Source organism: Staurois parvus, unplaced genomic scaffold (assembly GCF_062004578.1).
Source record: "Staurois parvus isolate SC_StPar_1 unplaced genomic scaffold, SC_StPar_1.0 ptg003102l, whole genome shotgun sequence".
Taxonomy (NCBI): Eukaryota; Metazoa; Chordata; class Amphibia; order Anura; family Ranidae; genus Staurois; species Staurois parvus.
This window is the reverse complement of record NW_028320898.1, coordinates 61933-75989: the sequence shown is the minus strand read 5'-3', so window position 1 is coordinate 75989 and position 14057 is coordinate 61933. Positions and strand designations below refer to the sequence as shown.

The following is a 14057-nucleotide window of genomic DNA, read 5'->3' as shown; positions in this document are numbered from 1 at the left end:
GTGTTCTGGGATGATGGCAGATTCTTCATGGTGAGGTAAGTACACTATTAGAACAAATAGCTTTTTCTTATTAGAATTGTTTTGTGGAATTCCTCCAATCATTTCTATGTCTGTAGTAATGGTTTTTTGTTCCAGGGCCGCCATGGAAACGGTGGAGTCAGAAGTTTTTGACCTGGAGAACCGATTGGAGAAGGTGTGTATGTGTGGGGGGGGGGGGGGGTGGTTCAGGCATTTGTGAGATTATTATGGGTTGGGACTTCTGGGTCAGAAGGTTCACATTGTCTGTGAGATAATAAATGGTGAAGAGATGGTCCTTGCTCCTACGTCTAGACTGTTCCTGAACCCCGTGAACCGTCCTAGTAAGGAGATAACCGAGCCATAACCATAAAATGATCTCCTTCCATACAGCAGATTCATCATTAACCAATCGTCATTACAGCCTGGACGTGGGCCAATCGGAGGAAGGCGTGGGACGATGTGCTGGCCGATATCCAGAACGTTCCCTTGAACATGTCTCCGAAGTTATCCTGTGTGGGAATCCGGTCAAATGTGGCTCCTCCAAGGACGCGTTCCGCTCACCATAATCTTCATTCTCATTTTCTTGCCCGCTTTGTGGCAGAAAGTTCCAGATATCGCAGAATGATCCTCACAGGGGCCCGCAGCAAAACAAACCCTTCATAGCAGCCTCCAGGCTTCCTTCGGCCTCACAGGCTTTAGGCCCTTGGATGTCTCTCCTCCGGACAATTCTCACTCTTGTGAATCCATTCCCTGTCCTGCCGCTCAGTCGTTCTGGCTGTGACTCTCGGATGGAGACCTCCTCTGTTCCCGGGGTGGAGTCTAGAACCATGGCCAGCACCAATCCTAAAAGGGCTGTTCACCCTCAGGTTGCTGGTACAATGTGAACCCAAGGCTGCTGGAGGCTTCGCCCAACCCAAGACTCCATGGAAACGTTTGTTTAACGTCTTCACGCCGGCCGAATGCAAATGTGCGTCCTCCCGGAACCTGGGCCTAGACACCGAGCGGCCGCACATTTGCGCTCTATTAAAAAAAAGACATATGTGCTGAGAGCACGCGCCCTGCCCACTCCCAACACACGTGTCGGGTACTCCTGGAAAGGTCCCGATCTCCTCTTTCGATCGGGACCTTTCCTGATCATGTGACCCTAAACCCCGCCTCCCGGCTTCTGAAACCCTCAAAGGGCCTGGAGGCGTTGGCGTGAAGGGGTTAAGTCAATCATTTCATTTCATGATATTTGTTATGTTAGAATGATTCATTTCCGGGATTTGTTCCGTACATTCGGATTCATTTTCAATATTTGGATTCGTTTCTTATATTCGTTGTTTTCCAATCGATTTCAAATTTTGTAAGTCGGCTGCATTCGTCTTCTTGTGTGACTTCATTATTTCGGGAGACGATTCTTCTGCACTCTGATTGGGTTGGATGGAGGAATCGTAACCTGAACAAAACAGAATGAATCTCGGATTCATGTGGTATGTTATGATTCGGAGATTCTGACGGATCCGCCTCCATCCAACCCAAACACAATTCCGGAAAAGAAAAAAAAGTAATAGAAAAATGTATGAAAAATGTATCCCTTTAAATTCTGGGGAACTCTTCGCATTGATCCTTGGCGTTTCAGTTGCGTTTTTAGGCTCCTTTGTAAAACACGCATGTGTGTCCTTGCTGCAGTGCGTTGCATTTTGTATGCGTTTGCGTTGCATTTTTCCCTGGTCATGTGATTGCACAAAGCACTTCTCACACGTGTGTTGCGGTTTTGATGCGTTTTTGCCACTTTTTTTGCATCTTTTTTTTTTACTGCACCACAAATGCAGGAAGTCTAGTTTCCACCTCGCCTTTGATGGTCTCATGCTTGGTGGCCCTGGCACACGTGGACACGGATCCATCTCATAGTGATAATGGGGGTTTACTGAGGCTCGGGTGAGGGGAATTCAGCAATACTTTGACAGCAATGACTGCCATCGGCATGAAGGTGGTCATCCTATTGGAGGACGATGCAGACAGCAGAATGTCACAGCTGATAAGTGGTAACTCCGCCCCTACAGGAAGGGGTATATGAGGTCCTGTAACATGACGGCACGTGTTCCAGAGGGGTCAACAGCCCCTTCTTTCCTTTGCTGGCCCTTTCTAGGGGTCATGATAGACCTACATCTCTCTCCAATCACTTAACCACCAGCCTGTTGTTGGTCAAAGAGCCTTCTACATCCTAGGGGCCTGATCCACAAGGTGTCTACCTGGCCACCTACTAGATGTGCACCACACACTTACCATTCCACCCCTTCCTCTGCATTGGTTTGCTCTATGGTAGAGATACCACAGGCATTGCAGGCCCCAGCCCAGCTTCCTCCATACGAAGACCACGGGCCCTGAAGCGTCGCCACATGCCATGCACCCAAAATCCCTTAATTTGGCGTTTATTGTTTGTGGTTTCCATATTCTGAAGTTTTAATGTCATTGTTTCTCTAATTAAAAGGCAGCAAGAATAAAGTAATCGTGATTTTTCTATATAGATCGCTCTGTGTATCCCAAAATTCTGCCCAGTATTGGACATCCCCCCCTTCTAAAACCTTGGATTGTCGGAAAAATGGGTAGTTTAGCTGATGAGTGTCTATTGTGGTTTTCTTAGTTGGAGGCAGTGGCGGACTGACCATTTGGAAACTCGGGCACTGCCCGAGGGCCCGGGGTCAGTAGGGGGCCCCATGACATGCCCCTGGTACCTTTTTTATGGGCTTTTTTGAGTTTGGGCAAGGACACAGGGGCCCCATGATCCCCTATTGCCCGGGGGCCCCATGAGTTGTCAGTCCGCCCCTGGATGGAGGTAATCTCTATGTGAAGCATCCATATCAATATGTTGGCTAAACCACTCCGAGGGCATATTGGGCTTTCCACAATCCAAGCTTTGGTCATCACCAAGACTACATGCCCTTTTTTTTTCTCCGGTAAGGTCTGGGGCTTCTACGCCTAGAGAGCGATCCACCATAAAATGTCTAGGCGGAGACATAAGTATCCTCCAAAAGCACGGTTATTGTCTGCTGACCATTTATGGTTCCAACCATCCACATGGAATCTGATAGACAATCAATTATTCCTAATCTGCAAAAGTTGAACATAAAATGAGTAATCTGTATTTCCTTCATCTTCCAGCTAGTAAAGCTCTCCTCCCATATGGTGGACGGAGGACGTCAGTACTGCACCAGTAGCCGCCACTTTGTCTGCGCCTTGCGCGACTTGTCCCACCATTCACAGGAGGACACCATGCTGAAGGTGAGTCTATCTGCTGGAGACCATTTCTTGGCAATCATGGTGAGAATTCAGACATGAACATGGACTGTTGTCCAATGATGATTTTATGGGGTCATTATATGATGCAGACGCATCTCCTGGTGATGTCTTCTCTTATAAATCTGATCTAGTAAAAATAAAATGTTCTTGGTTGGAGTTCTATTGTTGGTGGATAGGATCCTTTTCCCCAATTTTCCAGATTTCATCTTTTATTTATTGCTCATTTCGTGGTTCTGGAGTTCTGCTGCGAACAATAACTGAATATCTTCTACCTAGGATTGCTTGGAGTGTTTCTCGGACAGTCTGAATACAATTATAGACAATCACATGGTAAGAATAACATCTCAGTTCTTCTGGATCCTCATCCTCTCCAGTTCAATGTCCTTCCATTCTGAATTCTCCTATCGGACTCTGTCTCCTCATACTTTGGGAACTATGTAAACATTGTGGTGGAATTTTATTCTCCATGTATGAAGTTGTGATCTGGAATATTCTTCTCTAGCTCCCTCCATTCCTCCAGTTTAGTAAGAAGAAAATTGTCAAATGTAGAAAAGTATACAATGAATTCTAGAAAATGATGTAGCCATGCAGTTCCTATGTAAGCTAGAAGACCTCAGTATTCACCAAGTGGGAGATCAGAGACTGTCCGGACACCTTGGTGGTGCCTCCACCAAGAAGATGCTGGGACTTGTAAGTGGGACTCACCATGAACACCTTGTTCCCTGGCAGTTACACCTATTTGGAGCTGAAAATAAATGCAGGTCTAGTCCTTGAACATGCTTTCAAAACTTAGAACTCAAGATGACGAGAGAAGGTGGAATATCCAATTCTAGGATTAGTGACTAGGGACGAGCAGTCATTAGGTGGGTCTCCACATCCAGGAGCACATAGCTACTACTGGAGGAATCCAACCATAAAACCAGGAGGTTCCTCTGTTACTCCATCCTAGTTCTCTGACACCTACAGACACAAAGCCAGCATCAGGCCTAGCCTTGGGGCCCCAGAAAAGGCACTCAGTCTGCTCAACAGGGGACCTTTCCTCTAGCAGAAAGACATCTACCATGGTGGGAGATCTACCAAAATGAAAATCCTTTACCGAACAGTACTTCTGTACTTTGTTAGACTGACCTAACCTACTGATGACAACTGTTCCAGGGGTACAGCTTTCAGGACAGACCTCTCTGCACCAATTCTGTCACAGAACTCTGGGGCCCCTCAACAGGTAATGTGATACAGAAATGCCCAGAGCACACTGCTCTGCAAGACATTTCAGAACAACATACCAACACTAACAGGACTGAGCAGGGAGGGAACCTGACCTCTGAAAATAATAGTCCATATTGGGACCTCTTCGGTGGCACCTCACAATGGAGGCTTTCCGATATGATGCCTCCTTCTTACCTTTCTCTATTTTTGTTTCTTTGTGTGCAGCCTATTCACTCTCACTTATCTGTTCTGTCACCTTTCTAGTTACCATTCTCTGGCCTCCATCCAATATTTCCATGCTGACCATCTTCCTTTCCTCCGACAGGAGCTCCTGGACTCCATCCAAAAAAGCTTCAAACACAAACTGCATCATCTCCTGAAAGAGTGAGCTAATCTCCATCCCAGATATGGTCCTTCATAAACCTTCCTCTCTCCTTCCTCCGCCCTTCACCTCTGTTGTCCTCCCCTCTCCTTCCTCCATCCCTCACCTCTGTTGTCCTCCCCTCTCCTTCCTCCATCCCTCACCTCTGTTGTGCTCTCCTCTCCTTCCTCCATCCCTCACCTCTGTTGTCCTCCCCTCTCCTTCCTCCATCCCTCACCTCTGTTGTGCTCTCCTCTCCTTCCTCCATCCCTCACCTCTGTTGTCCTCCTCTCTCCTTCCTCCATCCCTCACCTATGTTGTCCTCCCCTCTCCTTCCTCCGTCCCTCACCTTTGTTATCCTCCTCTCTCCTTCCTCCGTCCCTCACCTCTGTTATCCTCCTCTCTCCTTCCTCCGTCCCTCACCTCTGTTATCCTCCCCTCTCCTTCCTCCGTCCCTCACCTCTGTTATCCTCCTCTCTCCTTCCTCCGTCCCTCACCTCTGTTATCCTCCCCTCTCCTTCCTCCGTCCCTCCCCTCTGTTATCCTCCCCTCTCCTTCCTCCATCCCTCACCTCTGTTGTCCTCTCCTTCCTCCATCCCTCACCTCTGTTGTCCTCTCCTCTCCTTCCTCCATCCCTCACCTCTGTTATCCTCCCCTCTCCGTCCTCCATCCTCACCTCTGTTATCCTCCCCTCTCCTTCCTCCATCTTTTCCCTCTGTTATCCTCCCCTCTCCTTCCTCCATCCCTCACCTCTGTTATCCTCCCCTCTCCTTCCTCCATCCTCACCTCTGTTATCCTCCCCTCTCCTTCCTCCATCCTCACCTCTGTTATCCTCCCCTCTCCTTCCTCCATCCCTCACCTCTGTTATCCTCCCCTCTCCTTCCTCCATCCCTCACCTCTGTTATCCTCCTCTCTCCTTCCTCCATCCTCACCTCTGTTATCCTCCCCTCTCCTTCCTCCATCCCTCACCTCTGTTGTCCTCTCCTTCCTCCGTCCATCACCTCTGATATCCTCCCCTCTCCTTCCTCCATCCCTCACCTCTGATATCCTCCCCTCTCCTTCCTCCATCCCTCACCTCTGTTATCCTCCCCTCTCCTTCCTCCATCCCTCACCTCTGTTATCCTCCCCTCTCCTTCCTCCATCCCTCACCTCTGTTATCCTCCCCTCTCCTTCCTCCATCCCTCACCTCTGTTATCCTCCCCTCTCCTTCCTCCATCCCTCACCTCTGTTATCCTCCCCTCTCCTTCCTCCATCCCTCACCTCTGTTATCCTCCCCTCTCCTTCCTCCGTCCCTCACCTCTGTTGTCCTCCCCTCTCCTTCCTCCGTCCCTCACCTCTGTTATCCTCCCCTCTCCTTCCTCCGTCCCTCACCTCTGTTATCCTCCCCTCTCCTTCCTCCGTCCCTCACCTCTGTTATCCTCCCCTCTCCTTCCTCCGTCCCTCACCTCTGTTATCCTCCCCTCTCCTTCCTCCGTCCCTCACCTCTGTTATCCTCCCCTCTCCTTCCTCCGTCCCTCACCTCTGTTATCCTCCCCTCTCCTTCCTCCGTCCCTCACCTCTGTTATCCTCCCCTCTCCTTCCTCCATCCCTCACCTCTGTTATCCTCCCCTCTCCCTCCTCCATCCCTCACCTATGTTATCCTCCCCTCTCCTTCCTCCATCCTCACCTCTGTTATCCTCCCCTCTCCTTCCTCCATCCTCCCCTCTCCTTCCTCCATCCTCACCTCTGTTATCCTCCCCTCTCCTTCCTCCATCCTCCCCTCTCCTTCCTCCATCCTCACCTCTGTTATCCTCCCCTCTCCTTCCTCCATCCCTCCCCTCTGTTATCCTCCCCTCTCCTTCCTCCATCCCTCACCTCTGTTATCCTCCCCTCTCCTTCCTCCATCCCTCACCTCTGTTATCCTCCCCTCTCCTTCCTCCATCCCTCACCTCTGTTATCCTCCTCTCTCCTTCCTCCATCCTCACCTCTGTTATCCTCCCCTCTCCTTCCTCCATCCCGCACCTCTGTTATCCTCCCCTCTCCTTCCTCCGTCCCTCACCTATGTTATCCTCCCCTCTCCTTCCTCCATCCCTCACCTATGTTATCCTCCCCTCTCCTTCCTCCATCCTCCCCTCTCCTTCCTCCATCCTCACCTCTGTTATCCTCCCCTCTCCTTCCTCCATCCTCCCCTCTCCTTCCTCCATCCTCACCTCTGTTATCCTCCCCTCTCCTTCCTCCATCCCTCACCTCTGTTATCCTCCCCTCTCCTTCCTCCATCCCTCACCTCTGTTATCCTCCCCTCTCCTTCCTCCATCCCTCACCTCTGTTGTCCTCCCCTCTCCTTCCTCCGTCCCTCACCTCTGTTATCCTCCCCTCTCCTTCCTCCGTCCTTCACCTCTGTTATCCTCCCCTCTCCTTCCTCCATCCTCACCTCTGTTATCCTCCCCTCTCCTTCCTCCATCCTCCCCTCTGTTATCCTCCCCTCTCCTTCCTCCATCCCTCACCTCTGTTATCCTCCCCTCTCCTTCCTCCATCCCTCACCTCTGTTGTCCTCCCCTCTCCTTCCTCCATCCCTCACCTCTGTTGTCCTCCCCTCTCCTTCCTCCATCCCTCCCCTCTGTTGTCCTCCCCTCTCCTTCCTCCATCCCTCACCTCTGTTATCCTCCCCTCTCCTTCCTCCATCCCTCACCTCTGTTATCCTCCCCTCTCCTTCCTCCATCCCTCACCTCTGTTGTCCTCCCCTCTCCTTCCTCCATCCCTCACCTCTGTTATCCTCTCCTCTCCTTCCTCCATCATTGGGCAGCCTCTGGTGGGTGAAGAGATCGGTCTTTTCAGTAAATAAACTGATTCCAAAGGTGTCGGCCCTTCAGTCCACCATCCAGATTACTACAGAGAGGATGTTGTATGTTTGCTTTAACACCATCATTACTGGAATGTGTTCCACCTACAGAGGTGCCTTGGTGATTATTAGCCAGTGAGAGAGGGGGCCCTTCTCCACGAAGGGGCCCCAGTACACCCGACCCCTACACTCGATGGTACAGTGATCCCTCTGGAGATCTGTCATCGTTTCTCTATGTTGTTGTCCATCCTAGAGACATACGCTCCTTCCGAGACAGCCGCAAGGAATTGGAACGCTGCAGAGAGGGCCTGGAGGGCGCCTTAAACCACAACGCCGAGATTTCTCGCAAGAAGGCGCAGGAAGTGCAGGAAGCGGCGGTGGCGGTGCAGACTTCCCGCAAGGCGTTCAGAGAGCGAGTTCTGGATTATGCGCTGCAGGTGAGGTCCAGGCCCTCATATCATGTCACTGTATATCTGATTATATTGTAAGGCCCAATTCACGGGGATAAGGATCTTCATTTTTCAGTCATGTGACTGTCAATTTCAAATCTCATTGGGCTCAGCTGAAGATCATAAATGAAATCCAACTGTCCTGTATTTACTGGGACAGTCCCACATCCTGGTCCTATGTCCTGGGTCATGTCCCGGGATCACAGCATCAACCATAGCTGAGATAATGTACCTGGGCTGTAACTCAAAAAGATGTTCATTGTAGGGATCAGAGTGGGCGGTCCCCGCATATATGAGGTTCCGGCAGGACCGACACATAAAGTTAATGCAACGGCAGTCCCTGAATATTTATAGGCAAGGTCTGGGCGGGACCAACCTGAAAAGTGGGTATAATTTGGGCATGCCCACCCAGGAAGTGGCTACATGAAACATTGGCCGCACTGGAACGCAGGACCTTAATGTTGGAACGTATGCTGAAACTACGGATCCCTATCTAGTCTGTCTTAGCTCGGTCCTACATAAGTCAAGTGGTGGGGAATAAATTCCTGTGGATGTCTGAGCTCCAAAAAATTACACATTTCCTTCACTGTGGTAACCAGTCAGAAACATAAAATGAAGACTAATATCGTTCTTCTGATCTCCTCCATCTTCCACTTGTCTGTCTCCTCCAGATCAACGTCATCCAAGGGAAGAAGAAGTTCGACATTTTGGAGTTTGTGAGTTTCCCGGAAACCCAATTCTGGAGTCTCTGTCCTACGGGATGATCATAAATGATTGGATGGATATTGGGGGTCTCTGTCCTACGGGATTATCATAAATGATTGGATGGATGATGGGGGTCTCTGACCTACGGGATGATCATAAATGATTGGATGGATGATGGGGGTCTCTGTCCTACAGGATTATCCTAAATGATTGGATGGATGATGGACAGACATTGGGGGTCTCTGTCCTACGGGATTATCAGAAATGATTGGACGGATATTGGGGGTCTCTGTCCTATGGGATTATCCTAAATGATTGGACAGACATTGGGGGTCTCTGTCCTACGGAATGATCATAAATGATTGGATGGATGATGGGGGTCTCTGTCCTATGGGATGATCATAAATGATTGGATGGATATTGGGGGTCTCTGTTTTACGGGATGATCATAAATGATTGGATAGATGATGGGGGTCTCTGTCCTACAGGATGATCATAAATGATTGGATGGATGATGGGGGTCTCTGTCCTTCGGGATTATCATAAATGAATGGATGGACATTGGGGGTCTCTGTCCTACGGGATTATCATAAATGATTGGACAGATATTGGGGGTCTCTGTCCTATGGGATTATCATAAATGATTGGACAGATATTGGGGGTCTCTGTCCTATGGGATTATCATAAATGATTGGACAGATATTGGGGGTCTCTGTCCTACAGAATTAACATAAATGATTGGATGGATATTGGGGGTCTCTGTCCTATGGAATTATCAGAAATGATTGGACGGACATTGGGGGTCTCTGTTTTATGGGATTATCATAAATGATTGGATGGATTTTGGGGGTCTCTGTCCTATGGGATTATCAGAAATGATTGGACGGACATTGGGGGTCTCTGTTTTATGGGATTATCATAAATGATTGGACAGATATTGGGGGTCTCTGTCCTACAGAATTAACATAAATGATTGGATGGATATTGGGGGTCTCTGTCCTATGGAATTATCAGAAATGATTGGACGGACATTGGGGGTCTCTGTTTTATGGGATTATCATAAATGATTGGATGGATTTTGGGGGTCTCTGTTTTATGGGATGATCAGAAATGATTGGACAGATATTGGGGGTCTCTGTCCTTCGGGACTATCAGAAATGATTGGAAGGATATTGGGGGTCTCTGTCCTATGAGTTTATCAGAAATGATTGGATGGATTTTGGGGGTCTCTGTTTTATGGGATTATCAGAAATGATTGGACGGATATTGGGCGTCTCTGTCCTATGGGATTATCAGAAATGATTGGATGGATATTGGGCGTCTCTGTCCTACGGGATTATCAGAAATGATTGGAAGGATATTGGGGGTCTCTGTCCTATGGGATTATCAGAAATGATTGGACGGATATTGGGGGTCTCTGTCCTACGGGATTATCAGAAATGATTGGATGGATATTGGGCGTCTCTGTCCTACGGGATTATCAGAAATGATTGGAAGGATATTGGGGGTCTCTGTCCTTCGGGACTATCAGAAATGATTGGATGGATTTTGCGGGTCTCTGTCCTACGGGATTATCAGAAATGATTGGACGGATATTGAGTAGAGCAAAGTCAGAAAAATAAAGGGCACCTGTCTCACAGCACAGCCATCACATCCACTGGACAGAGACTAGGAAATCTCTAGAGTTTGTTTTTTGGGATGGGAATGGTAATAGGGGGCCCTTCCCCGGAGTGACTCCTCCCTTCTCTTCCAGATGCTGCAGCTGATAGACGCTCAGACTTGTTTCCTCACACAGAGTCACACCGTCCTGAAGAACGTGGAGGAATATCGGAAGGGCCTGGCCACACAGGTGAGGGGTGCAGGAAGAAATACCCCAACCACTTCCCTCTCGCCCCCCACCAGAGAAAAAGACAGAATGTTGAAGGGGGGGGGGTAGTTTTCCCTTCTCTATAATGCCAAGATGACTAGTTCTGTGGAGGACATTGGGTGACAATACATGGGCAGGTTCAGTATGTCCACCACTCAGTATGGACCTGTACATGGCACAAAGAAGTTGTCCCCATCCAATAATTCTACTGTCAGAGTCAACAGACATCAACTAGCATCAGCCTTTGGTTTTGGTTGACTCCTAATTAGAGAAAATCGTTTTTTAATGCAGGTCCACCTTAAGGTTTTTAAAGTCCCTCATACTCAATACAACTGAAACATGCAGGGACCTCTGTTGGATGATGTCCCTTGTCACTGTATCAAGAAGAATGAGTGCGACAGCGGGCCTCATAGTGGAATGACGTCCATTCTGTTCTGCAGGTCCATCAGACGGTCCTACAAGGTGCTCGGGAGCAGAGAGATCTGGAGCAGAAACTGATCAGCATGAAACACAAGGTGAGGATGGTTTTCTCTGGAAGTCTGTAAAATGCTCATACTATTCCAATTCCATTCCAAATTACTTCCCTCCCTAATCCCTCCTCCTTCCATCCCCTCATCCTCTACCACCCTCCCTTCCTCATCCTCTACCACCCTCCCTTCCTTTCTTTTCCCATTCCTTTCCTGTTCCTCTCCCTTCTCTCACCCATTCATCCAATTCACATCCCTCATTGTCCTCTCCCCCTTCTCCTCTTCAACTATCTCTTACCCTTCCCCCTCCCTTCTACCATCTCTCTTCCTTCCTCTTCCCATTCCCTCCTTTCTCGCCTATTCCTCCTCCTTTCCTCTCCCTTCCTTTATCTATCTCTTCCCCCTCCCTCTTGCCATTCTCTCCTTTTTTCTCCAATCTCTCCTCCTTCCCTCCCCCTTTCCCTCCTTCCTTCAACATTTCCTCCCTTCTTTTCTCATTCCTTTCCAGTTCCTCTCCCATCTCTCACCCGTTTATCTCCCATCCAATTCACATCCATCATTGCCCTCTCCCCTTTCTTCATCTATCTCTTCCCCGTCCCTCTTCCTTCCTCTTCCCATTCCCTCCCTTTCTTCTCCAGTTCCTTCTCCTTTCCTCTCCCTTCCTTCATCTATCCCTTCCTCTTCTCCCATTCCTCTCCCTTCCTTCATCTCTCTTCCCCCTCCCTCTTCCCATTCCCTCCCTTTCTTCTCCAGTTCCTCCTCCTTTCCTCTCCCTTCCTTCATCTATCCCTTCCTCTTCTCCCATTCCTCTCCCTTCCTTCATCTCTCTTCCCCCTCCCTCTTCCCATTCCCTCCCTTTCTTCTCCAGTTCCTCCTCCTTTCCTCTCCCTTCCTTCATCTCTCTTCCCCTTCCCCTCTACCATCTCTCTTCCTTCCTCTTGCCATTCCCTCCTTTCTTCTCCAATCTCTCCTCCTTCCGTCAGGCTGGCCGATACATTGCGAAATACATTTTTCATACCAGTCACGTGATTTGTGCATTTAGGATGTTTTGGCTTTACAAGAAGTCCTAGAAAAGAAGATCTAGAGCAGAAATGTGATCTTCTATGTAGGACAGTTCATGGTACACTGATTGGAATACAACGTGTGCCTGTATTCTGCATTGTATGGTTTTTGGGTGAAGATACCCTGCAGGAGACTTACAGGGGTTGGACAAAATTCTGGAAACACCAGGTGAAAGAGTGAACTTGTAACCTAATATGGTGTTGGACCACCTTTGGTATCCAAGACAACCTAAACTCTCCAGGAAATTGACAGAGATGGGTATTGGATGGTGGATAATGGAATCTGATAGCACTTTTCCTGCACAAATCATTCCAGTTCTTGCAGAGATGCCTGAACCTTGTTCTCCAAAATTGACCATAGTCACTCTATGATATTGAGGTCTGGTGACTGCGGCGCCCAGGGAAGGTGCAAGACTTCATCTGCAACCACGATTTGACACCACCAGCTGTATGAATTGGAGAATTATCGTCTTGGTAAATGGCGCCATCTTCGGGAAACAATGTCTGCACCATAGGTTGCACAAGGTCGGCCAACATTTGTACATACAGGTGAAACTGGAAAAATGAGAATCTGGTGCAAAAGCTGATTTATTTCAGTGCAGCAACTTAAAAGGTGACACTAATATATGAGACTCATTCCATGCAAAGCAAGATAGTTCCAGCCGTGATTTGTCATCATTGTGATGATTATGGCTTACAGCTCATGAAAACCCCAAATCCACAATCTCAGAAAATGAGAATATTCCATGCAATCAATAAAACACGGATTGTACATAGAACAATATCGCACCTCTGAAAAGTAGAAGCTGCATATGTACTCAGTACTTGGTTGGGGCCCCTTTTGCAGCAATTACTGCCTCAATGCGGCGTGGCATGGAAGCTATCAGCCTGTGGCCCTGCTGAGGTGTTATGGAAGACCAGGATGCCTCAATAGCGGCCTTCAGCTCTTCTGCATTGTTCGGTCTCATGTCTCTCATCTTTCTCTTGGCAATGCCCCATAGATTCTCTATGGGGTTCAGGTCAAGTGAGTTTGCTGGCCAATCAAGCACAGTAATCCCACGGTCATTGAACCAGGTTTTGGTGCTTTTGGCAGTGTGGGCGGAGCCAAGTCCTGCTGGAAAAGGAAGTCAGCATCCCCATAAAGCTGGTCTGCGGAAGGAAGCATGAAGTGCTCCAAAATCTCCGGGTAGACGGCTGCGGTGACCCTGGACTTAATGAAGCACAGTGGACCAACACCAGCAGATGACATGGCTCCCCAAATCAACACCGACTGTGGAAACTTCACACTGGACTTCAAGCATCTTGCAGTGTGTGCCTCTCCATTCTTCCTCCACACTCGGGGTCCTTGGGCCTCTCCATTCTTCCTCCATACTCGGGGTCCTTGGGCCTCTCCATTCTTCCTCCATACTCGGGGTCCTTGTGCCTCTCCATTCTTCCTCCATACTTGGGGTCCGTGGGCCTCTCCATTCTTCCTCCATACTCGGGGCCCTTGGGCCTCTCCATTCTTCCTCCATACTCTGGGTCCTTGTGCCTCTCCATTCTTCCTCCATACTCGGGGTCCTTGTGCCTCTCCATTCTTCCTCCATACTCGGGGTCCTTGTGCCTCTCCATTTTTCCTCCATACTCGGGGTCCTCGGGCCTCTCCATTCTTCCTCCATACTCAGGGTCCTCAGGCCTCTCCATTCTTCCTACTTACTCAGGGTCCTCGGGCCTCTCCATTCTTCCTCCATACTCGGGGTCCTTGGGCCTCTCCATTCTTCCTCCATACTCGGGGTCCTTGGGCCTCTCCATTTTTCCTCCCTACTCGGGGTCCTCGGGCCTCT

The 14057-nt window shown here is 49.1% G+C and overlaps 1 protein-coding gene across 1 annotated transcript in view; it reads left to right on the top strand.

Annotated features, from left to right (window-relative positions):
• The window catches only part of ACAP1 (ArfGAP with coiled-coil, ankyrin repeat and PH domains 1), a 66730-nt gene that overhangs the window by 28543 nt on the left and 24130 nt on the right, over nt 1–14057 (top strand). The window contains exons 2-9 of the mRNA XM_089667213.1: nt 136–193; nt 3163–3282; nt 3577–3630; nt 4832–4890; nt 7939–8122; nt 8806–8850; nt 10593–10688; nt 11147–11221. Coding sequence (XP_089523339.1) covers nt 136–193; nt 3163–3282; nt 3577–3630; nt 4832–4890; nt 7939–8122; nt 8806–8850; nt 10593–10688; nt 11147–11221 — 691 coding nt within the window. The remainder of the gene's footprint in view (nt 1–135; nt 194–3162; nt 3283–3576; nt 3631–4831; nt 4891–7938; nt 8123–8805; nt 8851–10592; nt 10689–11146; nt 11222–14057) is intronic.